The sequence below is a fragment of the Leucopleurus acutus genome (genome assembly GCF_964270905.1).
Source record: "Leucopleurus acutus genome assembly, chromosome: 5".
Classification (NCBI taxonomy): domain Eukaryota; kingdom Metazoa; phylum Chordata; class Mammalia; order Artiodactyla; family Delphinidae; genus Leucopleurus; species Leucopleurus acutus.
Genome location: NC_139147.1, coordinates 87239241 through 87266502, shown reverse-complemented (window position 1 = coordinate 87266502; position 27262 = coordinate 87239241). Strand labels below are relative to the sequence as shown.

Below are 27262 nucleotides of genomic sequence, written 5' to 3'. Positions count from 1 at the left end.
CCCGGTTCTCCTGGTGCACCACTTGCTGCTGCTTCATGGCAGCTGGTTCCTCTGCTGGGCAGCTTTGACGGGAAGGTCTGTTAAACATACCAGATCAGAATCCGCCTCCTGGGGACTTCCCTGGTGGTGCAGTGGTTAAGAGTGCATCTGCCCACAGATGTAGAGAATGGACGTATGGACACCAAGGGGGGAAAACCGCGGTGGTGGTGTGCTGAATTGGGCAATTGGGATTGACATGCATACACTGATGTGTATAAAATTGATGACTAATAAGAACCTGCAGTATAAACAAACAAACAAAGAAAACAACTAATACTAAACTTTCTTTGGGTTATTTGTATGGAAATATGTTAATATAAATGTTTCAGACATTACATGAAATTTCTAAACATCTTATATGTTCTGGTATAATGTTATAAGTCATAATTCTAGTTATTACTTTAAAATGTATATCTCAGAAATAACTAAATTTCCTTGTCAATTGCATTCTTATGAACTTTCATCAAATCTTTAACCGTGGTCATTTTTAAGTCTTTTGTTATTTACAGACAGTTCTGGGTGTACTCTGATGCTTTTGCAAAAATGTTCCTATAAAAGGGTTTCATCTTCAAGGAATTCATGGAAAAGACTCTGACAAGTACAGGTTTCTGGTAACTGACTATACTGCCAAACTGAATGAATAAGCATTTTCAGAACTCTAGTGGAAAACTGATGAATTCAGAAAAGTGCTAACAAAAGATCAAGATGAAAAAAAATTAATTACATGGGACTGAGTGAACTGATGAGGATGATTATAATTTTTGTGACTTTCTGTTTGAATAATAATAAAAAAATCCCACAAGGACTCAGAGGCAAAAAATATACAAATCAATTTTCACTGCAAAGTAAAGGAGCTGTTACAGTGCAGGATTACTGGACTGAATGTCAATATTATGACATAGTACGTGTGTGTTTCGTGTTTGGTAATTGCAATCATTGTTGCTTTTGTTGTAGTTATCCATTTACTGATTGGTGTCAGTCTATTTATCTCTTGTAAAAGTAAAATACAGTGTATGTGTGTATGTGTGAGAAAAAAAAAGAATAACCATTAAATATTAAGGGAAAAAAAAAGAGTGCGTCTGCCAATGCAGGGGACACGGGTTCGAGCCCTGGCCCAGGAAGTTCCCACATGCCACGGAGCAACTAAGCCCATGAGCCACAACTACTGAGCCTGCACTCTAGAGCCCGCGAGCCACAGCTACTGAGCCCGCGTGCCAAAACTACTGAAGCCTGCGTGCCTAGAGCCCGTGCTCGGCAACAAGAGAAGCCACCGCAGTGAGAAGCCTGCGCACCGCAACAAAGAGTAGCCTCCGCTCGCAGCAACTAGAAAAAAACTCACGCGCAGCAACGAAGACCCAACACAGACAAAAAGGAAGGAAGGAAGGAAGGAAGGAAGGAAGGAAGAAAGAAAGAATCCTCTTCCTTCTACTTCCTCTCATTTGTCTCAGTGATCCCACTCAAGGTCACACAGTATATTCTCTGCCTCTTCTATGTGGTTGCAGAGTGAAATTGTATGACTATGGTACTTTTCAAAGCTTGAAAGCTGGTGGCCTGCAAGCTAAAGTCAGTGTATACTTAGATGTGTCTTATTACCTGCAATGCTGAAGAATTTTACATCTGAATGTTCTCATTGGGGCATTCATGTTCCAGTTTGCCACAGTCCTTACCTCTCCCTACGGCCTTATACTCAGCTTCACTCTTTTATGTGGTCGCCCCTTACCCCCAACCTTTGATTTTGTGACCCGTGGTGAGCACAAAGAGGAAGTATTTTGAAATCAGAAATGATCTGAACTTGAGTCCATGCTCTTGCTGGCTGTACAATACAGAGTAAGTGGACTAACATCCATGAATCATAGTTTCCTCAATGGTAGACAGGTTGCTCCCACCTGCCTTCCAAGATTGCTGCGAAGATTAAATGAAATAGTTCCTAGGACAGTGCTGGGCACAGGCAGGGACTTAGGAAATATGAATTCACTGCACGACAGCCCTATCTCCTCACTGAAATTCCTTGTTTACAGGTCCAACATGGAGACTGAAGAAAGAAAAATATCAGAGATGAAAAAGTTGGGTGAGTAACTACATTAGAATAGAAATGATGATGAGAACAATAAGCAAGTAAGAAGATAAAACAACTGATTCCCAAAGCATACATGGATTCTTAATAACTCCAAGTAGAGTCAATAACAGGGTTTCAATGGCTCCTGAAAGGGCAGAAGCTCGGCGTGAGGTGAGCTAGAGCTGAGTCCAACTCCAGGCCAACTAAGTCAGAATCCCTGTAGATGGGACCCAAGCATCAGTTTTTTGAAAAGTCCCCAGGCTGTGCCAGTGTGCAGCTATGATTGAGAATCCAGGAGCCAGAGTCTCTCCCACCCACACAGTACATAGAGCCAGGAAGGCCTTCAATTAGTATAGGCAGATTTTGCCAGTTCAGGCTTTCCTGGATACCAAGGGCCCACCTCTAACTGTGTAAAATACGGCTGCGATATACATGGATTTTGCATTGACAAAAAGAGAAGGATCAATGAGCAACATCTACCATGAATTACTATCCCTGTGGGCCAGTGTCAGTAGCAATGGGTATGCACTGAGCAGTCACTGGCTGTGTGGGGCTTCACAGTATATGAGACATGGACCCCTTCCTTCAGTAATTTTCAATTGGATGGAGGCTCTCATAAACTACTGAGCAGGGCAGACATGGCAAATCCCTTCCTGAGACATGGAGAAAGTGCTTTCATCTGACAAATTGGTGGTGTCCTTCTCAGTTCTACACACTGGGTATATCTATTAGAAATGAGATTGACATTCCCAAGCACTAAAAAATGCTTTAAAAAAGTTTAAACTTAAACTCTTAAACTTAAAAGGTGATAATAATAGTTATTATAGTTGCTATTAACTGATCATCTACTATGTGCCGAGGATATATTATTTCTCTCATGCCAACTCTGTGAGGCAGGTATGACTATCCTCATTTTTTTAACCAAAGAAAAGTTTTAGGGAGGTTAAGAAAGTTGTCCATAATCACAGCTAGAAAGTGGCTGAGTTCAGATTAAAACCTAGGTTGGTTTAAAAGGCTTATTCTTTTCAGCAGCTTGATTCTCAAAACAAACAAACAAACAAAACAATATAAAGAGAATACTGATATGAAGTAAATAGCATTCTTTCCTTTGTAGTTTCCAAATTTTTTACAATAACTATATTTTACATGTTATAATCAAAAGTTTTTTTTGAAAGAAGGAAAAAAATGAATGATAAGTATAGGGATCAGTTCTATTATTTAGAACATTGTTATTAATCAGATACTTTTTCTTAATTAAAAGCATTAACATCCAGGAATAAATAAAAATGTATTTGACTTTCTATAATTATAAATAAATTTCCTGGATTTATATTTCAGAGCAAGGGACCTGGAAGTTCAGTTCCCATTTTCATAATGGTCTTTGCATTTGAGACACAGACACTTCCTAAATTTATTAAACTATCAAACTTCACAAAAGAAGTGGCAGACACAACCCTAATGTGATCCTTATTTAGCAAATTGTCTTCTTTCCTAAAGGATTTTAGCTTCTGTTTGTTCTTTTGTAAAGTACCTGCCAAAAACAGCTCGGCTTCCCCCTCTCCTGTTTGACTGTGGTCAGCAAGGTGAGAAATTACGAGGAGGAAAATGAGAATTTGGAAATGGGTGCTGACATAGTTGTCATCTCACCAGAGAAGATGAATGAGGAGACAAAGAGGAACGCAGAACGGGAGAAATACAATTAGGTGTGTAGAGCCAAGGAGAGAATTGGAGCTCAGTGAAATTTCCTCCCTGCAGGAGTTACCAATTCAATCCTGGAAAATTATAAGTGATACTATCACCTGTAAAACTGGGTAGGTACGGGCTACTTTTCTTTACTTTTCCCTGATCCCCCATCCCCATCAGTCGCTGAGAAAACAAAGTACTAGAAAAACAAAAGGAATGCTTACCTCAGATACTCTCTCTGTGGAAGCACAGGAGACTTTTACTAACCTGAAGCCACGAAAGCTATGAATGCTCATTGTTAAAATGCACTTTTAACACAATTATATAAACTGGCAACTAAGAAGCTTTAAAGAAACATTTTTGCTGATGGAGATTTTCAACACAAGCAATCAGTATATCTATATTCATGGGAAGAGACTTTAATAATATTTAATTAAAGGCCACACAAAGAGTAAGCAGATCCTATGACTAGCTTTCCTGGTTCTAATTCCACTGTGTCTCTTCTATGTAGAGGAAACACATGGCTTTATTTGTAGCTGATGTTTGGAACAGCATTATTTCTAGTCTGATTAGTTGTACAGCTCTTTCTCATTATTTTTTAATTTTTAGTCAGTTTTGTAGTATTTTATTTTTAAAAATTGTTTTGGGGGGAATTAATGAATTGCAAAATACGGAACTAAAAGGAACAGAAAAGTAGTTTAAAACTCCAGCGTCCAGAGATAATCACTTTTAATAATCTAGAATGTTTCCTTAGAGTCTTTTCTGCTAAGCATGTTTTAACACAGTTGTATCTTTCCAAATTTTTGTCTTGTGTTTGTGTTTTGCTTAATATGTTGCAAGCATTTTTTTCCATGTCAGTAAAAACTCGGTCAGCATGATTTTAAGTTGTACCCAGTATTCTAAATTATGAAAGGCCAACCAATTGCTATATTTTAAATTTAGAGTCCCTGAAAGCCTCTACTTTCCTGTAACACATCTGGTAGAACTGCACACAAGGTTGCTTACGTTAATGTTGGACTGCCATCCATAGCAGTGAGAATGGTGTTTTGTTCCCAAGTACAAATAAAGAACCTGAGTGGGGCAGGTGGCCTTCTCGTCCCACTCCCACACGCTACCTTCCTTATACAAGGTGAAACCAACGGAGTCCTCAAAGGTAGGAGGAATTAGTAGCTTCATTCCACCAGCAAGGTGGAGTCTGGAGTAGTCTTATGGTCATGGACAAGGGACCGGGAGGGGCAAGCATATATTAAAAATCTACTGAGCAGGAGAGTGCTAGGTGCTGGGAATATCAAGATGAACAAGATGTAGTTTCTTCCTTATAAGAGCTGGCAATGCTGGCCCAGTCTGTACAACTGGGTTGCAACATCATTTGCTCTGGGAACCTATCCTCATCTTGGCTGAGACCTCAACACCTCACCTAACCACTTGTCAGCCTCTTTCCCTGAACCATCAGCCTTTGCTGAGGGTCTGCTGTCAAAGGACAGGTTCCTTAGTATTGTGGAACTGTGGCTGAAGCACAAAGCACTGCCTGAAATCCCACTGCCACCTGAACTTCCTCTGTTAGTGGTACTTGCATTGCATGGCCAGCTTCTTTATGTTCGGGTCAGCTTTTGCTCCCTTCCTGCTGCCCTGCGGTGCCGGGGTCTCAGCATGTGTCATAGTCAAGCTTGCTGGATAATTAGGGCAGCCTTATGAAAAAAATCCCTCTTTCCTATCTTTTCACATCTTTTATTTGTACTCATAGTGTCTGCTGAGGGCCTGTTTCATACACCACACCCCCGTAAGCCCTATGGGATCTAATGGCAGGAGTAGGACTGGACAGCTATTGAGGCACTTAGAGTCTAGTTGAAAATACACACTAAGATGTGTGAGAGAGAAAAGTACGATCATGATAACATGCCCCTCACTGACACTGTATGTCCCAAGGGGACAAAGCAAAGGGGAGCTTAAAGAACTGATGAGGTGAGTGATGAATGAGGAAAGGCTGAGATGAAAGTGGTGAGCATTCTGAAACAGGGTAACATGAGAAAGGGCTTGGACCAAAATGTGTGTTGTCTAATGGCAAAGGGTATCAGACTGCAGTGAAATTATTAATTCCACAAGATCCAAGTACTGCTGGCCTTTTCTTGTTTTAGAATATACACAGTTGAGTCTCTTCCCTCTTGTATTGCGAAATGCTAGAGACGCCACTGCAGATACTTTGCATATTCTCTGAAAACAGTTCTTCCTGTCTCCCTACCCACACCTTAATTAAACAATATTGGACTCTGTGAGTTTGTAAGATAAAATTGTTAAGAAAAATTTGCAAAATGTGTGATATATGCTATTTTCCTTTGTCATTGACTTCAGAGGTGAGATTTATTTTTGACAATTTTAGAATGACAATTATGGCTGAGATTGCTAGTTTTCTACCCCAATACCTTTCTCCCTTAGTAACATGCTTTTTAGGTAGACATATCACCATGCAGAATAAATGACTCTATATCTCCTAGGCCCTACCCCTTTCCAGTAGCCAGTGTGATCATATGACTTAAGTTCTGGGCAATGAAACATAAATTAAAGGACTCTATGGAACTTCTGGGAAGTCTCCTTAAAAGGAGGAGTGGATAAAAGAAAAGGAAAAGGGGATAAAAAAGGAGGGGTAGATAGTCCCTGTCCTTCTCTCCCCTCCTTTCTTCTTTCCTGCTTCTTGGAACTCAAACATAATGGATGGAGATTCAAAATAGCCATTTTAGAATATAAGGAGTAGGGCTTCTTCCAAGGTACAGGGGAGCAGAGAGCTGGAAGAAGCATGCATCCCTGATGACTTTGGGAAGCTCCTGTGCCAGCCCTGGATGGTGAAACTCCAGACTTCTTTTTAAGTGAGAGAGAAACTTCTGCCTTTTACAAGGCACTTTGTTTAGGCATTAATTTCATACATATATAGAGAACATATACCTCTCAAGAGCAGGAACAATGTGTATGCCACTTGGTCCACAGTGGTGTTCAACAATGTGATGATGATGATGGCGATGCCAACAGTGATGATGATTGAATTAAAAGCAATGAAACAAAGTGGCTTGAATAAACTGTGCGTAGTTATTTTTATTTAAAGATTCTACTGCTGGTGCTATTTAATCTATTTGTATGCAGGTGTAATCAAGGAGGTCTGCATTATTTAATAAAAATTCTTGATCTACTTAACATTAAAAGATTTCATTTCATTTTGTTTTGAGAAGCAAGAAGGCTGTATCATTTATATGTGTCTTTAAGTGGGCTTCCACAGTGCTGTGAGGAGTGTCTCTAAATGACCCATCCTTGGTGATGGAGAGTCTGTGAACTCCGGGGGTCTCACCATGACTCTGGGTGGAAATGGCAGAATGATGTTGGGAAATCCATTCCACCAAAAGTGAAGGAGCAAACAGCGTCTCTGAGAAAGAGACTCAAAGGCCAACATGCAGCAAATCATGAAGGAAGTGGAAGGGCTGGAAAGGGAGACCATGGTCAACCAATATGAATACAGTGAGAAAGCAAATGTTTGGCAACTAATGAAGCTAAAAGTTGGCAAGGGACTCAAAATATCCCCAAGGGTGAAATATTTTGCATAGGTAACCCCCTTTATCTACTTCAGTTTTCTGGAAAAACTATGAAAATTTTTAACTCTTCTGTTTCCCAACATTGTTAATTCCATAAATCCCAGAAGGGATGTGAGGGGTGAGCTCATCTAGCTCCTGGGAAACTTCACTGCTTCTTAAGTTCCAAAGAGATTTCTTTTTTGTTCTTTTGCACCTGCGTTGGATAGCTTTACTTAAGTAGTAGTTCTACAAGAACAAGCTCAGGAATTAACTTTTAGTGAAGAAAAAAATCTGCCATGAATATAGGAGCTTTGGTACTCAGAATGGGAGAAAAAAACAGTGAAATGAGTCACTTTTCCAATACAATTTATCTTTAGGCCAATTACAAGTAAAATATAGGCATAGTTGTGTGCAAGCTGGGACACAGGACACTACATTCTTCATTTTTATTTGTTTCTTGTGTTTCAAGAGAACCCTCTGCCCGCTCACTTCTCTTATTTAGCACTTGCCTTCTTCCAGTGTATCTCCAAGAAGGGACTGGCAATTCCGAAGCAGGTGACCACCAGGGGCTTTGTTTTGACTCTGACGCAGCCCCACCTTTCTCTTTGCTGACTTAAACAATTGTTTTTTTAAAGAAGACTTTTATTTAAACTCCCATGGGTGCTAGGCAATATACAGTAACTAATGACTGTCTCTTTAAATTAAACAAAATGCAGTGCAGTTTAATTTTCTTGATGACTTGTAGGAAGGCAGTTGATGGGAAGAGCATGGGCTTTGGAAGGAGACTTTATTTCAATTCCATTTTTCCTGTTTTACTAGTTATTTGACTCTTTTCAAGTTTCTCAACCCTTCTCAGCCTTGGGTTTTTTCCCCATTCTTAAAAATTGGCACAATAATAATATCTCTCAGATTGTTGCCTGGCACATAGTATCGATAGATGCTCAACAACGTTAATTCCCTTTTATTCCCACCCCTTCCCCACTCCTGTCATAATGAAAGTAAATTGGACAGTTGAGGTATAAAGTGTGATCCACCCAACTCCACTAATCTCATCCACAATGCTTATGCATGTGTTTAAAATGACCTCTGGGGCTTCCCTGGTGGTGCAGTGGTTGAGAGTCCGCCTGCCGATGCAGGGCACATGGGTTCGTGCCCCGGTCCGGGAGGATCCCACATGCCCCGGAGCGGCTGGGCCCGTGAGCCATGGCCGCTGAGCCTGCGCGTCCGGAGCCTGTGCTCCGCAACGGGAGAGGCCACAGCAGTGAGAGGCCCGCGTACCGCAAAAACAAATAAATTAATTAATTAAAAAATGACCTCTGCACAAGCTGACTTAACTAAATTTTTCTGCACCCTGTCCCCAAATCTGGCCTCACCATGAGCTTTAAACCTTATATATGTTTTTCGGATTATTTTTTTTTCTTCCTGATAGGCTGGAAGTTCTGAGGAAGCTGATCATGGGCCTCCCCTGTGATGTCAGAAGCAGATTTCTAAATAAGGAAGAATAGTAAAAACTCATTGGTGGTTACTACTCTTTCACACCAGGGTACCCTGAAATAATTGCTCCAAAGATGCTTTATTGATAGAGAGCCTGATCCCCTTCAAAGCTTTACAGAGCAGTTCTAAATGCCAGCTTACTTCAGGAGAGGAAGTTCTTTGGCACTTTGCTGAAGCTAACTTGGTTTTTCTGTGTTTTGAGAGATATGATGTGACTTTTCTGCTAAAGACTCATTATAAACTCTGCATGTTTTTCATTTTTATTTTAAAGAAGGCTCAGGTGTTAACAGATTCATCTAGGAGGACTTCTTCTAGTCTTTTGGGGGGCAGATATATTGTTTTTACTTGGAATGTGCAATTTCTTGACTACTAAATAAAGTTTAGAAGCCCCAGAATAAGTTTCGCTTTTCCAGGAAAAAAAAATTTGCTCATTTAAAAAAATAGAATCAGTAGTGATAGAAACACTAATGTTATTTCTCTAGAACTATCTATTTATGTCATCTTTTCAAGACAGCTGAAAAACATAAATATGAAAACATCCACTTTTCCTCTCACTATGATTAGAGAGAAATTTATCAAAAGAATCATTCAAAAAGAAATGCAATGTAATTATATCACTTGTAAATTAATAAAATTAAGCTACACTTTGCCTTCCTTCCTACGTTTTACTGATCTAAAAGTAATAGTTCTGCATGTGTTCAATTTTCTACAGGGGATCTCATTTTTAAATTGCTCTTTAACACAAGAGATTGATCCATAACCCCAGCGCCTTAGTAAGTGGCTTCCTTGAAGATGATACCATTTTGGATTTATTCACAGGAAGTAATCCTCTTGAGTGGCTCAGATGATTTTTTTTTTTTTTTTTTAGTTTTCTTTAAGAAATTCTTCAGGAATTCTTATGAGATAGAAGTAGGGAAAATATTATCACTTTGCTGATAGGGACGTCAAGGCTTAGAGATTTGTTCAAGGTCAAAGAAAAAGCCATTGGCAAAGCCAGAAACTTGAATCCGAGCATCCTCACTTGTATTTTGGTTCTGTTATACTAACTTCCTGTACTCCTTGGATCTGCATTAATGTAAGAGTTTTGCATTTTGGGACCCGAGCAACAATTTTAAAGCGTAGAATACTTACAAAAGACTATATATTCTAAAATGCATTCACAATTATTTCTTTTTGTCATTGCCTTTCAATATGAAGAAGTCATAGGACTTAAGTCTATTACCCTGTTCATATAAGTTGTTTAGACTTCAATACAGGTCTTTAAGTCTGTGTATCTTTTTGGCATTGGACTATCCTAGTGGGTCCATACATCTGTGTCCTCAATGCATGTGGTACCAGAGTAAATTATATCCCAAGTTATTTGTGGCTCTAACAATATTTAGTCAATTTCCCTTCTCAGCAAACTTAAAAATTCATGCAAACCAAATTTATGCAAATCCATGTTTGTGATTCGGCTGTGGTCAGCCTCAGGAAGCAGAATCATGTATAACTGCAGTGTAGGATGTGATTTAAACTTGAGGTTTTACAAAAGCAGTGCAACGTGTGTGGTGGCATCTCCACTGATATTTAAAGGTGCAGAGGGATATGAAAGGATGACAATGTGCAAATTCCCATAAATATGCATAATTCATGGTAAATCAGTATATGTCTAATTATAGCAATGTACACAATTTTCTTGCAGTCCCTTCCTTTCCTTTTTAATTTGATAACTTGCATCCTGAAAGAAGAAGGGAAAGATCTGGATGGTCACTGCACAAGCCAGGGAAAGTTGTGGGGCAAAAAAGTGCCTAAGGCTCACCTTGATTCAATATAAGGCAACCATTAAAATCACATTTATAAAAATTAAATAGTGATGTGGAAAAAATGAGTCTGGCATAGTGTTACATAAAGAGGGAGATACAAAACTGAATGCATACTAACTGCAGCTATGCAAAAATTTAAATTATGCTTGTGACTATGCAAAAATGAGGGACTATGTAAAATGAAGAGTCCTTGGGAACACGGGTGATACTTCTGATCTTGTTCAAAGTTTCTGAGGAGGGTTTTGTATACTCATAAGCAGAGTAACCAGTGAGAAGGGACCCCAAGGGTGACTGTCAGCTCTCCAGCACCAACAGGTAAGGCTCCTGGAGAGAGGCTGGGTGCTGCTTTTGGGAGGCTGCAGGAATCACCAGGAGCTTGGAGGGGCAGAGTTGTGGCCAGTGAAAGACTGAAGGGGGTGGCAGAATATCAATTCTCAGACCACTTTTCTAGATGGGCAGGCAGGGAAACTGGAGATCTGTCAACAACCCGGGATAAACTAGCTGTACTGAATAGTTCAGCAGGGACTTTAGCCTGAGTAGAAAGGTCAGTCCCTGTGGGGCAGCTGGCGGAAAGACATTTCCAGAGCACAGCAATCTACTCCAGTAACGGAAAGCTACTCAACAAATGCTGAAGCGATGCGCTTTCTTTTTTGTTCCAGGCATGGAATTTTTCAAATGTAGTGAGCACAGAGAAAATTCTAGGTGCAAAGTAAGGACTTAACTTATCATGAGAAGCACCTCAGATGAGAGGACTCGAACCCGAGTAGCAACCCTAATGTAGTACCTGCCTTTTACTGGTTCCCTTGCAAGGCTGCCTGGTTACCTGGTCCTACCATTCAGTACAGTGCAGGGTCCCAATGGCCTCAGAGGTGGGCATTTATCCAAGGACTGGGCAACGGCCCTTTTTCATAGATTTGCTTCTGGGCATGTGTGTTTATGACTATGTATCCACACATTCTCTATTCCTCTCTCACTCTTTCTCTCTTTCTTTTACACACACACACACACACACACACACACACACACACACACACACACACACAAGAATATTGTCTTTGGAAGGGAGAATATTTCTTTTCCAATTTGCCCATCTTAATTGATTTATGCTTTTCCCTATCCTATATATCTTTCCCTTACAAACAGAAAGACTTTCTCAGATTTTACCCTATTACAGTCCTAGCACAGTCAAGATAATAACAGATCTCCTTGATAAGTCAGGGAAGCATGAGGAAAGGATAACTTCCTAGCTGTGAACTCTTTCGACCTGGAGCAGTCGTGCATAGCCACACAGACTGCGGGCACAGCACATCTCCTTGGGGCTGTGCAATGCAGCAGCCTGGCATAAAATTCCCTATGCCTTAGTGTGCATTGTGAAATGGGGATGATGGTACCTACATCATAGATTTATTGGGAGGATTAAATGAGTTAACACATATAAAGTGTTTAGAACAGGATGTAGCATATAGTAAATGCTATATAATTGTGTGTTGTTATTAACCTTTTAATAAAAGTGGTTTAAGATCAGAAGGGCTTAAGACAAAGATTACCTTAATAAGTTTTACCTCTTAGTCTCCATCATCTGTACTTTCTTTAGGAAACAACCTGGGTCACAGGATTGATTACTGTGTAGGTTCACTTTAATGAATGAAACTGGGAGGGAATATTTGCAAGGTTAGGAACAGTGAAATTAAGGACTTAAGATGCTTAATTTGTCTTAACTCCTTTTCTTTTGTAGTCCTTGGAAATAAAAGTTTAACATCTTTACCAAAATAATAACTGATCTTTTCTTGACACCCCAAATTTGAAAAATCTAAAACAGTGCTCCTCAAGCCACAGTGAGGATCGGAATTCCCTGGAAGCTCGTTGAAACTAATTCCTGGGCCCCAACCTTACAGACTCTGATTCAGTCTGGGATTCAGAGTATGAATTTCTAACAAAATGCAGGTGATGCTGATGCTGCTGGTCCATGGACCTCTCTTTGAACATCTAGGCTCTAAAAAACATATTTGGTCATTGTTCCCCCAAACCATGTCTTGTCCTGGGAATACACTGAACACTAGGAAGACTCTGTAATTCTTTCAGCACCATGACTAGGGAAATGATACACATCTTAGAGGCCTGAGGGTCCTAAGTACTCCCTGAAGTCCTCAGTCCCAAATCTGCTGCAGCATCTGCACCATAACTGCCTATTGACCGAAGCCCCAAGCTGTACTGTTGGCTTCTTAAAGGCCATGCCTATGTTTATGTCATTTCTATGTCCCAGCACCTGGCAAATACCTTGCGAGAAATAGGCTGTTAAGAAGTTTTTGTAAAGTAAATGAATGAAGTAGGAAGTTAGATCATTTCCATCAAAATAATGCTATTTTTTTTTCAAAAGCAGCATCCCATGTATCTTTGGAAGTTAAGTTACCTCATAATTAAGAGGAAGACAATTTAATTTTGCTCACGTAGTCTATCTTAGAACCAGTTTTTAAACACATGATTCCCTGCTTGGTTGTCCCTCCTGAATACTGACAGCTAAATGTTGCCAGCATCCCTGAACTGGTTCTGCTGGGTTCTCCACTGCTCCCCCTCCTGTATCACATGAGAGGAAGTGTCTTGGGAACAGGGCAGAATCAAGTACCAGTTTTTTTTTAGAACAACAAAAGGTGTAAACGTGCGAAATGTAGCTAAATATTTCCCCCACAACCAAACCCCAGAAGACACATAGCAAAATTGTTTACATACCAAACTTCTATAAACAATAGGTTCTCAGATTTTTCTGTTTTCCCATTTGCTCCTTATCCTTTTTAGGAATAGGCTTCACTTTTGTTTTCTTTTTTACACTTCTCACTCCCCCCGACCCCACATCTATGGGGTTTAGGAAGTCTGTCTGCAGAGCCAAGAGGGGTTTGTTCAGTCTCTTTCTCCTCTCCTAGCATTTGGATTCTCAAAGGCGAAAGTCTCTAGCAGAACCATGAGAAGGGCTCCTTCCCTCCATCTATATCCTTCCAGTCTTAGGGCATATATCAGAAGATTTTGTGATGTGTATCATATATGTATATACATGCACAGGACAAAGGCAAAAAGGGAGGAAGAATGTTACACACTTGGGGTGCTTCAAGTTGTTCAGTATGAATGGGGCATGGAGAAGGATAACAGGGTAGTCAGGGACTGGACCATCCCCGGCCTGCAAGCCCAACTGAGGAGTCTGTGTAATATGTGGGAGGCAGCGAGAAGCATCACTTCTCTCTGTGTCTTGAGTGTCTGTCACCTGTAACCCAAGCAGTGTTGGGGTCCATGCATGTCTTGTACGGCTACTGTGGTTCATAAAACCACAATGGAAGGATTTTAAATCAAGTTCCTTGGAGTCTGGATGAAAGGGTAAGATTGCTCATTCATTTAGTGAAAGACAAATTTCTTCCATTTTTTTTTAAAATGCAGAGTTCCTAAGGTTTTATATCTTTAGCTTAAAAGTTTAAGAATAACTAAGCATGTTTGTAAGCTTCAATTTGTTTTATTCTGTACTAAACAACTTGATTTAAAAAATCCATCAGCTGATGCACCATCACTCATTTCTTTGTCAGAAGCTATTCCCATAGTTCACAGAAATTAATGGGTCAATTTTGGGGACACATTTAAAGTTTAAAGATAAAAGCTGAGAGTGTAAGGAAGTGATAACTGGACAACCTTTGACTGGAAGAAAACTACTTCCATGCTTAGTGTTTTTCTACAAGAATTCATTAATTATTCATTAATTATACAAATGAGATAATTTAGTTAGAAAAGAGTGATGAATGAACATTTCTTTCTATTCAGAACCTCTAGCACAAAGCCGAGATGGTACATTCTCTCACCATTTCTTTAATAAGTCACTTATTCATATATTTCAAGAATGAGATCATTTGGGCAAAAAATACTATGATGAGGAATAAATAACAATTGTATTGAATGATGATTTGTGTGTGCATGTGTTTTTCGTAGATCACAAGATAGGAAGGAAGTGGTACTCACCCTGTCTGGGGGTAGACCATGTGAAAAATTAATGACTAAAAATGGAAATGACAGAATTATAGAGTTGTTTTGAAGAAAGAGAAGGAAGCAATGGAGCATTAAAAAAAAAATAAGCAGGTTTGCAAGAATTGTGTTTCTGTCAAACATTATAGATGCAGTGCCAGAATAAGAGACACATTCCAAAGGCGGGGATCAGAGAGTGGGGCTGAGCAGAAAGGAAAAGACATGTACTGCAAAGCCTGGATGGGAGAGAAATAAAAGCACAACCACAGAAGTGACAAGGTCAGGGCAATGGCAGAGCACAGGCCTCTAGGTCCAAAGTCAGAAGAGAGGAAGGGAAGTCTACTCTCTGAACTCTCTCTGCTGTTTAAGTATCAAAAAAAAAAAAAAAAAACCAACAACAAAAAACATTGTACAGTCTTTCTGTTCCTTAGTCATTTTTATTTATCAGATTTTGAATTTGTAACATAAATCTTTTCAGTATAAATATTTCCACCCACAACTGTTTTTCGAAGCCCTTATGACAATAGACACTGATGGAATCAGTAACCAGTGAGTCACAGGCAAGGTTCATTAGACAAAGCGCTGGCAACCCGTTCAGAATGGACCGACTAGGCAGCTAGATGCTGAACTGTGGGCCGGGCTCACAATCCCCAAGGCCAATTGAAAGGGAGATGATAAGTTGATCCAGGTGCAGAAGACCTGGGAGATGAGCTGTGGAAAAGCCCTCTGCTTCAACGTGGAGGAAACACTCTGCTAAGCTCATTAGGGGCATCTTAGGAGATTCAAATTCCACTTTTAAAACTGGGAAGTTGTCACAAAGTTTGTGAGAACCTCGTTATGAAGTAGGAAGCATCTCATATAAACATCCTTTCATAAAAGCTTATCAGACAAATTTAATAGAGTTAGCTGTGCACTTGAAAGACACACTCCTCTCAAGTGATTTCTCTGGATTGACTGGTATGCCTAGCTTACCAGCATGAGGGAGTTTGGAAGAAAGGCTAAGGAGAAGTTGAATTTAGGAAGGCAGTTATAGGGATAGATGAATGAAGCCAGGACGAGAGGCTGCAGACCCGAATTCTAATAGTCCCTGTGATACAAAATAACCTAGTGACACAGTCAAGCTACTTCCCTATCTAAGACTCAACTTATTCTGGTTGAAGTAGAACCAATATAATCAAACTTCTTAGCAGCAGTGCCCTTTCATCACCCAAAGCTTGTCTGCGCACCTGGGGCCAACTTACTCTCTAAGGGGTGACGCCACGCGCATGAACCCCCTCCTCTGTTCAAAGTGGCTGGGAACGGGGTCCACGGAGCACAGTTTTAAAACCACTGGATTAGATTATCTTCTGAAATTCCTTCCAGCTCTAATGTCTACAGTTCTCAGACTGACCAGATGAATCTACTTAAAACAACACCAGCACCAACAAAACAAAACAAATTCCCCAAACACAAAACCAGTAAAAGCACAACAAACCTTCCACAGTGAAAGGGTGAATGGCTTATTTTCAAGTTGTGTTCCAAATGGCTGAGTTTAAGCATTACTGTCCCGGCCTGTTATTTTCATATATCACATCATTTTTACATTCAGCATGTCAGCTCACGTCATTTCAACTTTGCATTTATTTTTCTCAGTGACTAAACATGCTGCCAGCACTTTTCCCCATTAGATTAAAAAAATGGGCTATTTGAAAATTACTTTTCCAGTCTGAAAGTCCAGTTTTTTATGCTGCATCTAATGAACATAGGCTGTACATTAATATCTTAAAATAAAGATATATAATGGCATTTAAGATATTTGTTGAACTTGAAGTGGTAACTCATGGTCTCTCTTTTTCAGTGGTTACAGTTTTTCACTGAGCCCTGTGGATTGCATTACTGTTTGCAAAATTGGGGAAGAGGGACTGGTGGAGGAAAGCTGGGTACTTGCTACTCTGCAAGGCGGGTACCTTGTTTACTCTCTGAGTTGCTAAGTTGGTAAGACTAGGAGGTAGTAAAAGTCCTGAATAGGAACTATCAGCAATACTTTCTCCACTTACAAATATCTGACCTACTCATTTTATCAAATGGGGATTTTTTACATTTTAGGTAACAAGTTCCCTTTTGAGGTACTTGAACCTCCGGGGGACTGAAGAGCATCTGACAATTACATCTTTTTATTTATTTATTTATTTAAGTTATTTATTTTTGGCTGTGTTGGGTCTTCGTTGCTGCGCGCGGGCTTTCTCTAGTTGTGGTGAGCAGGGGCTACTCTGTTGCGGTGCATGGGCTTCTCACTGCGGTGGCTTCTCTTGTTTCGGAGCACAGGCTCTAGGTGCGTGGGCTTCAGTAGTTGTGGCTCACGGGCTTAGTTGCTCCGCAGCATGTGGGATCTTCCCGGACCAGGGCTCGAACCCATGTCCCCTGCATTGGCAGGCGGATTCTTAACGACTGTGCCACCAGGGAAGCCCTGACAATTATATCTTAATGTCTATTGTTTTAATCAGATCGACAACCAGGTTAGGTTAGTTTTCAAGGGAGAGGGTGTAAAGCAGGAGAGAAACGGGGAGAGCAGAGGCCCACTTGGGCCCATGTCGGCATCCTACTCTCCTTTGATCTTAGAGTCTCATGAGTGTAACAGGTCACAAACTGGAACCCCAGGGCTGTATACAGAACCACACTATTTTGTTTGACTACACATTGCTATAAAATTTAAAAACTGGTTGTAAACATTTAAAAAGCAGCAGATTAATTGCTTCTCTTGAAAAATGAGTATATGTGGTGATCCTGAGCCCATTTTTCAACAAGATGGCAATCAGCTGGGGCTGGTAGGTGCTGCTTCTTCTAGAGGGGCCAGCTTGTGACATTAGCCACTGTCCTCCTCACTCCCTATTTTTCTTACACACAGTCTGTTCCCCTCATTTCTGTACTTGGTTGATCCAAGGAGACATGTGTATCTATGACCTCAGAATAGACTTTATTGTTTAGAATTGTAACTCAGTCCTGAAGAAATCCAAGGGGATTCTATACCTGCTAAATCTAAGGCTTTTACCGTCAACTCCCACCACTCACCCACCCCAGTACCTGACATGTACAAAGCACTTACTTCATGCCATGAACTTTGCTAAGCCTTTGTTTACAGCAACTTATTTATCCTAACAACTACTTTATGAAGTAGATAGAATTTTCCTCATTTTATAGCAGAGCAGCCTGAGGCTCAGAGAGGCTGGTTAATTTTCCCAAGGTAATATAGCTACTACATGGCTGTAGCCAGTTTTCATTCAGATTCCTGACTGTGAAAGCCTTCCTCTTAACCACTGTGTAACAACTTTGCTATATTCACAATGGCCAACACGAGCAGTGGCAGAGGAGCCAGGAGCCCCGAAAGGGCACCAGACTAGAGTAACTGACAGTATCTTACAGAAGGCATGCAAACTGCTTACTAGGAAAACAGTGGGAATAAGCAAAGTGAAAATGTGACGCAACAACCAACTCAACGTTCAGGAAGTGTGAGCTGCTGATGGAAAGAGCATGAGACAAAATAGCAGTGGTCCCGGATTCTAGACTTGGTTCTGACCAAAGGAGGCTGAGCTGGACACAAGGCTCTTCAGAGGCGCATCCCCATTTGAACCTCACAACAGACATCTGAGCCAGATGGTATTATTCCACTTCACAGATGAAGAAACAGAAACTCAGAGAACTTAAATTGCTCACTCCAAGGTCTTCCGCTTAGTAAGCGGCATAGCCAAGACTAGAAACTAGGACGATGGCCTCCTACTTCATTCATTTCAGGTGTCTCCTGCCTGCCCCTGTGTCACTCTATAAAGAGCGACCCTCTACATTTTTTTGCCTTCTATCTTCAGATCTCAGTAATCTGTCAGAAGACTCTGAAATTAAGATATTAGGTCTGCCCTTTCTGTTTTTCCTAGAGTCAGAGGTGATGCCTAGGGGTATCAGTATACTAAATTGAAATGCATCAATTCAAAAAACCAAAGAAACCTCTCAGCATTGTGAGTTTACAAGGAAAAATAAAGTAAGATATTTTGCATTACTGTGATTTCCACCCCTCACCCCCTTCTCAATTACCAGTAACTCAGAACTATTTTCATATTACTTGACACAAATAGGTAATATTTAGGAATAAAAGATGGGTAAAAATGCCTTTATCCCAGTAATTTTTCTATTTAACCTTGTGCAAAACTTTCCCCTTGCCTTGTACATTTATTGATGATAAATAGCTTTGCTGACAAGATGGCACTGATTGGACTACAGTAGTGAATCTCTGTTTACTCCAATGCTGATTTCAGATAGATAGCAAATTTGAAAAGCTTTGGCCTCTCTCATCACACCTAAATATGGCTTATTTTCACTGAACCATTTCTTATCTATCAATCTTTCCGAGGAAAATGCTAATGAGCCTATGTCTGCTGTGAGCATAATGGGGGCAACCACAACGGCATAATGTGTGTGGTCCTTCCAGCGTCTCACTGTATCCTGCTTCAGAATCTCCAGGCTGCCCAGCTTGTTTCTTTTCTGCAAGTCTAAAGGGGGTTTCTGTTCTTGGTGACCAACATGGGGTTCCAAGAAGGTACCCAGGGAGAGTGTTATACATGACACCAAGAGACAGGGTCTCAGGCTTTATGAGCCTTCTCAGAGGTAAATGGGATATGACTTATATTTAAATTAAGTCACCATATTGACATGGCAAAAAAAAGCACTGGCCAGATGGTGCTGAGTACAACAAGGCAGTGATACATATCACCCCCATTCCTTTTACTATTTATGAGTCCGAGAATCAGGTCAGCTGCTTAGATGGTGGTATGACCACACTAACTGGTAGCAGAAGGAAGCTCAGTATCTTTTCCTGTTAATCTGTTTTTCTCATTCTTCCATTTTTCTTTTACGTTGGCCTATATTTTCCTCTTTAGGATACATTCCCACAATGACCACTAGGATAAAATTACAATCCTACTCAAATGCTTATGTGCTACTGGAAACACAAGGGGGTGGCGATACTTTGTCTCTTCTTTTTCTTTAGAGAAAAATCACAGAAATTCTAGTTTCCATTGCTTTCTCCTCGGGCTTCTCCTACAAATTTAAAAGGAGACTCTCACAAGGGTTTTGGGCTAAGAAAGGCATATGTTGTCTCTCCCCATGGTACTTCTCACGTCTGGTCAAGGCCCTCTTGGAGGAGGCTGTGTAGGGACGGGAAGGGTGAGTGGATGGCAACAACCACCCTTCAGCTCTAATTTTGTGCACATTTGTTTTGAAGGACTTTTCTCTCCTAATAAGCTATAGGGGCCAAGAGGGAAGTAAACTATGAAGGAGTGTTTGTGGAAAAGATTATCCCTGTGAGGGTTCAATAAATAAATACTGGCCAATTACGATACTTCCTAGTAGACGGTTATTTTATATAATTAGAGCACTGAAGCAAAACAGCTTCTTAATGCCCACCTATGGGATGACCAGTAATGGGCGACCGCAGAGAGCTATATAGGATGATAGATGGTGTACTGGCTTGCACATTGGGAGGGAAGGCTGGCTTCCAGTCCTCTCTGTGTACCTAAGCAGGGACTCGGGGGAAACTCGATTCACCTTTCTAGATCTCAATGTTCCTGTCTGCTGAATTGGGGTTGTGTGGTGGTGTTATGGACTGAATGTTTGTGTCCCCTCCAAATTCATATGTTGAAGCCCTAACCCTTAATGTGTCTGTATTTGGAGACAGGCCTACAAGGAGGTGATAATGGTTAAATGATGCCTCAAGGATGGGGCCCTAAAAAGAGGAAGACACACCAGAGCTCTCTCTCTCTCTCTCTCTGCCATATGAGGATGTGAGGATAAAGTGAGAAGTTGGTTATCTACGGGTCAGGAAGAGAGCCTTCGCCAGAAACCAACCATGCCAGTCTGTTTATCTTGGACCTTCTAGCCACCAGAGCTGTGAGAAAGAAATCTGTGTTGTTTAAGCCACCCAGTCTATGATATTTTGTATGGCAGGCCAAGCAGACTAATAGGTGGTGATGACTAGCTACTTAAAATGACATAATGGTTATAAATTCATCTTCTTAGAGAAACTCTAAGAGCTGGGAAGAGAAGAGTAGTATTTTACAAATAAGGAAACACCTCAAATCACAAGACTACCACAAGAACACAAGGCTACTAAGTGGAATTCAGTCAGATGCAAACCTGGGTCTTTAAGGCACCTTTAGTTGTAAATGTCCGTGATTTTCTTGTTTTCAGCATCATTATACTGGATGTCTATGAATTCTAGTTTTTAGGTTTCCAGGTAATGCCCAGTTGAAGAATGTCAAATTTATCACAGGTCATACGTATGCTTTTTCTCTTTAGAACTGCAAGAGTTATCTCCTTTGACCCGGCCATTCTCAAAGTATGGTCTGGGACCAGCAGTGGGAACTGAGGACTTAGAAATCCAAATTCTTGGGCCCTACCTCTCGACCTGCAGAATCAGAAACTCTGGGGGTGGGTGGGGCCCAGCAATCTGTGTTCTGAGAAGCCCTGTAGAGGATTCTGAGGCTGCTAAAACTTGAGAACCATGGTTCTGGTCCATATACACTTGTTCCCTTTGTCATGGGTTGACATTTGACATTTCCCCACCTTATTGCACTGAAAGATATGCAGCTGCAACTCTGAGTCCTACAGGCAACTAAATCTACGACATACTGTGAAAACTATTTTGAAAAATGCTTGAACCTACAAGTGTATCCCCTTTATAGTGATAATATTCTATAATTTTGTGTCAGCCTTGGTTACCTCCTTTAAGTCTGCTTGGAATTTGAAAACATTTTAGAAAAAAAGCTATCTTGGTGAACATATCACAAACCTTGAGTTAAACTGACTCTATTCTAATTAAAAATAGTAATTTAAAATAGAATTAATTTATAATTTATTCAAAGTGGCTAATGTTTTTAATCACTTACTCAAGGTACTTGACCATCTACTCCCCCACTCCCACCCCTGATATCTCAGCAACTTCAAAGAAAATTCATTTGTACATGAAATCTATTCCTAAACAAGATGCACCCCCTTCCAGTCAGGAAAGAATATTTTAATAAATAATAAGAATAATCCAAAATCCATATTTAAAATTTCTTTTAAATATGTATTTATTCTAGAAAGCCAAATATAGAACTAATTTTATATATTTTATTATAATTATATGTATATAATAACTGTATATATGTCTATTATATATGTTATATAATTATACACATAATGAAATATCTGTATATATTTATATCAAATGTCTGGGTTTTAGAGGTATAAAGATTTTTTTCTAATGCTTCCTTTGATTACTTTCCTACGCTTGAAATTTGAAAACTCTAGGGATTTTTGGAGAATATGGACTTCAATGCCAATGTGATACATTTATATTTAAATGACTATAGAAGTGTGTGGGTGTGTGATTACATATTATATGGCAGCTCCTATTACTTTAGGACATCAACACTAATCTAAGAATTCTCTGGAATGTTTTCATGTGTATCTCAAATAAATCTTGCCACTAAAATTTCACAAAAAGAGAAGCACAATATTGCCTTTTAGAAGAAAACCTTACACATTTCCAAAATTACTTTTTCTTATGTAGAAATAACATAGAAATCACCTTTTACCCCCTTGAATGTGGTCAGCCAGAGTGAACAAAATCCTCATACTCTGGGCTGCTTCTGCTATTAATTTGCTTACATAAGCAAAATTGTGGGCTTTCTGTGGAAGTACAAGACTGGCAAATCACAGGACTGATAAAACGGCATATAGCTTGCACAGCATTTGTAGAGCAACAGCTTCTGAATGACAGATTAAATGAGCTTAGTAGACTTCTGCCCTTCACAGCACTCCAACTATTTTATTTAAAGCTTTTTGCAATTATATGAAGATTGACTAACAAATTTCTACCATGTTTCTGAAAAGACACAGGAAGACTAAATTGAACATAAAGATTCCTTCCCCCCTGCCAAAATATATATAACAACTGTGAGATGAAGCACTATTAGAAAAAAGTGTCTTACCACATCCACACATAAACACACATACACTTTTAAAGTTGATCTCTTAAACTTAGGAAGAATTTTTTTGTAGTGTTATAAAGACTAATTAGAGTGTTTTCCCAAATATTTTTCTTCGAGATGTCAACGCTGTCATTGTTTCTACCTAGGATTTGTTCATTACATCAACACCGAATAAACCTTCCCCAAAAGGAAGGACTACTCTTACTGCCAACAGCAAACACCAAAGCCAACTCATATTCATAATTACTCATCTTTTGAGACATGTTTTGACATGAATGACTCAGCAAAGCTGGGTCACTGCCAACTGGTGCCAACTGGTCCAACGGCACCGGAGGAAACATGATAACTACAGAGACAACAGTGACTGAGAAACTGAATCCTCCCTCATTTGATCCAGACAAGAAAAGTGTTATTTTCTGAAGAAGCAGGAAAGTGCATTCTCTTTTTTAAAAGATTGCTAAACAGTTAATAAAATGTGTTTAGGCACAACAATATAAATTTTGTGAAAAGTGCCACGAGAATAAAAGAACAATGACTCCCTTTTCTGAATCCCCAAATTCACTTAAAACAAAAAGAAGCTTTAGGAAAAACTAAAGAAAAGAAAGAAAGAAAACAAAAGCAGCTTTGGGGATAGAATGATAGTAAAGAAGTACAAAAACAGTAGGAATTTAACTTCTACATGATTAAAGAAGAAATAAAAAGTAAAACTTTTAATTTTAATAGAGAAATTTATAGGTATATATGTTCTCATAATATACTCAATTGTATTTTACTAGTTCATTTGCCAGGGAGGTCCAGTCCTTTCATCAGAATGCTAGTCTACAGCACAGGATCTATGGGAGATGGAGATCACACACCCCAAGTAATTAATCTGGCATAGTTAAAATGATAGCTAATAGCCCAGCAGAGCACTCAGGCTCCAGTCCCACTTATCTTATTAACCGAACTGACAATTTGGCGCTGAGTAGAAACATAGGGCCATATCCAACACTCTTCCACCCTGGTTTACTCAGGAGCAGGAGGAGAGTGAAGATAAGGCAAGAAAAACTTGAAGGTAGTTTGAATGAACCCTGTAGTATGGACATACTCTGCACCTCCTGGGGAGATGCTTTGTTCAGTTTTCCCCAGAAGACCACTTCAGTTACCTTAATTATTCCAGGCCTAATAAGTTAATTGTTTCTGGCTGCTATCTTCTGATGGTCATTTTTCCTTTTTTCAGAAATAGACACAATGGCTCCTTTAATGCAATCACCACGATGCAAAACAGACTGCATGATTGATTAGGAAACTGTCTAAATTCAACTTGGCTTTCTGTAACTTGCTGACTGCCTTCTAACTTCTTCATCTGCTCAGATTCCTTTGAATTATTTCTCTGTCTCCACCTGAGCTTACATCGGAATCAGAGCCACTTACACATGAAATAGATGTGCAGTTATCTTGTCTCCCTGATAATTAACAAAGACGTTAAGGGCTAATGCCAATTCAGTGGCACGAGCTGGATACCTTCCATTACCTGTCATTGTTTATGGTATATTAAGCAGTTTTCATTTCACCTTATGGGCCCATAGGAAATATAAGCTAGATGTTTCTCAAATCACAGGCAGTATTAAAGAATATTAAATAGCTTCTTTTTTTGTTTGTTTTTAAAAAAAGTCTCTAAATTTACTGCAGACAATCTGAGAAAGTAAATTGGGCAATATGTTTAAACTTCTCAGTTTTTTAAAGTCTTATATCCCTGTCCTCTTAACTTATATTTATTGTCTTACACTACTAGTAGCATTTCTCGTTTTCAAAATAATTTACTTTCTGGTTCTTATTTAAATATTTTTTTCCAACAAATTATCATTGTACTGATTTCATTTTTCAAGTGGGGCTTTTAATTTCCAAAAATTCTCTTATCTTGCTCTGCTTTATTTTTCATCATTCTTACATACAGGACATACATGTTGACATCATGCAGAAGTCAGTGCATCAGAGGCGTTAGACAGGGAGGCTTAGCTGCTTTCAAAATCTATCTTATTATGCAGGCCTCAGTTAGATGAGCTAAGCTAATATAGCTTCCAGGGCAGGGCTGAAAGCTCAAAGGGCTTCAGTTGTCAAAAATCTACAATGCAACATTAGAAAATGTATGTAAGCATTCACTTACCTGCTTTTGATCAACAATTATTTTCAGGTCTTCATCACTGCTTAGTTTTCCATATCCTTTTTCTTTACTTTTCTTGTGAAAGAATAATTTTAAATGATCATTTAGTTTCTTTCCATTAATAATGTTAATTCCCACTTAATATTTTTTAAAGATAAAAGTCTTTTCTTAGCATTGTTCACTAGTCATAATACATCATTCTTTATGCCAATCTCTCATGGACAACAGAAAATATCTTTATTAAACTGCTGGCTTCTGCTTAGCCTCTCCCATCCAAATTATACTTTTAATCCTTCTCTGAATATTGTTATGCTTCCTTTCTTTCTTCAATTGTATATTTTTAGGAAAGATTCTTTAATAATTCGAGATAAATAAGCAACTCCTTAAAGAGTCCCAGCACATTTTTCTTAAAGACTGAAACTGCATTTAGTGATTATATTATGCTTAAGATTTCAACTATTAAATGTTTTATTTTAATCCTTTATATATTTTTAAGACTAAGTAAGAATAACACCACTCAGGTAACGAATCTTCAGATTTTCTGTATTTGCCTATAAATGTGATGAAAACTAACATTGGCAAAACAACTCAGAAATAATTTTAAAAAGATAAGTAAAATAATTTTCAAAATTAGGTAGTTTGAAAAGTTGGTAGGGTACGGACCATTTTAAAAAATGTACTTTATTGGCATTTTCCCCCATCTATCTTCCCCATAGCAAAAGTTCATAACTTCATAAGTTAGAAAAGGACATAGATCATTACAACCATTTTACTGTTGTGTTACAGGAGAAAGATAATACGTCTGAGTCTTTTCTTTTTCTTTCTCCCAGTGCAATGGTTAAACGAAATACCATTTGGAATGACAGTTGCTTCTTCATAATTTCAGAAACATAGTACCTTCATAGAGGACCAGTAAGAAAAAGAAAAGAAAATTCACTACATAATTAGCTATAATCCAAAGTTATTATTTTTTAAAAAAGCAATTCTTGCTCTTGGTATTAATTATATCAACTAGAATTAAGGGAATTAAAAATATTTCTTATGTTTCTATCTACTGTGCCATATTAGGATCCTCATCTCATTGGGGGAAGAATTACAACCTTCAGTGAACATGACATAAATCTTCTTTATACTGTGGGAAACGATTCTTGTCTGTTTTTTCTCCTATAACATTTTAAAAGCAGATTTCCATATTTCCTCCCCAATAAACATACCTCCTATTTTTGTGGGTTGTTTTTCTGTAATAAAGATATTTTTCTGAATCTTCAAGTACTAGGATGCATAAATAAAATCTGAATTCTCATTCATATATTAATGAGTTTAACCACTTAGAACAGAACAGATGGCCACAGTATTTCTCTCTATTATTATTCTTGTCCTCATTTGAGGTTCCATTTCAGGACTGATGGAAAACAAAAAGAACAAGGTTGGTTTTGATCAAGATGGACTTCCTTCCTACCACTTTGCTTTAGTACACTGGTTGCCATAAGATATTGTCCAGAGACCCTCTAATGCAAAACATTAAGAAATGCCTTTCTGAATATTGATCTGTATACTTACCAAGTAGCTCATGTGCATGACCCGACTTCTGGACAAAAGGACATTAAGTAGAGATGGAATGTGGGTCTTTCCATCCATTTCACTGTCAGACATCCCAGAATTCTTTGCACCAGCGGCCGTGGCTTCATTGCCAGAACTTGCTGACCAGAGAACCACAGATCTTGCCCAGCAGCAGTATTTATAATGTACCACAATAATCGAAGTATCCCCGAATCACTGTCTTGACTTTGTAAACATTGTGAAATTTGGGGTTTGCACAAAAAATTATTGAAACTAAAATTTCTTCTTTTCTAGCTTATATCCATCCAAGTATATGTTCCCTGACTGCTTTTCTAGTTTAATGCTCAAAAAACCCCTCCATCTATTATTATACACATTTTTATATTTCATCTCACGCATATGGACTACTCAGCTTCTCTGTCATCAAAGCTTTCAATTCTCCCTTTTCAATGTCCTGCCCCAGACTTTCTTGTGATTAGCAAATCACTGCTAATAGATATAACAATGTCGGCATTCACAGAACGTAATTCAAGATCGCCATTTCTGCCAATACCAGATTCCACTTTTCCAGTTTAATCCCAACTCCCTATCTGGTTTATTACTAAATTTTACCAGGAAGAGACTAGGGAAGGAGATTATATCCCCAACTATTGTTAAGTAGAAGTTGGCATTTTCCAAGAGTGGGGGAGGCTCTGGGCTTGCTCTTAAGCCCCTACTTTCCAAACAGCAGACAACTGTACACAGAGTCAGAAGCCTTCCAGTTTTACTCTAGAGTTAAGCAATATTTTCTAGCTCACCCCATAACCCAGGGGGATTAAGCCTTTTCTAAGCCATAATGGTTATTCGCTCACTTACTGCTTATTTCTAGTGCGAGTATAATCCTCTTTCAAGCACTCAGCTTCCCACTTTGACTGCTTAGATCAGCCAGCCCAGGC

The 27262-nt window shown here is 39.2% G+C and overlaps 1 protein-coding gene across 7 annotated transcripts in view; it reads right to left on the bottom strand.

The window, feature by feature from the left end:
• PEX5L (peroxisomal biogenesis factor 5 like) overlaps window positions 1-26435 on the bottom strand; it is a gene marked incomplete at both ends in the record, with an annotated part of 183943 nt that extends 157508 nt beyond the window's left edge. For 4 of the 7 annotated variants that reach the window (XM_082840546.1, XM_082840545.1, XM_082840548.1 and 1 more), the window contains 2 exons: window positions 24771-24842; window positions 26328-26435. In XM_082840546.1, the coding sequence (XP_082696672.1) occupies window positions 24771-24842; window positions 26328-26420 (165 nt within the window). The remainder of the gene's footprint in view (window positions 1-24770; window positions 24843-26327) is intronic. The other 3 variants (XM_082840542.1, XM_082840543.1, XM_082840544.1) reach the window with 1 other exon arrangement.
• Window positions 26436-27262: the final 827 nt, after the last annotated feature.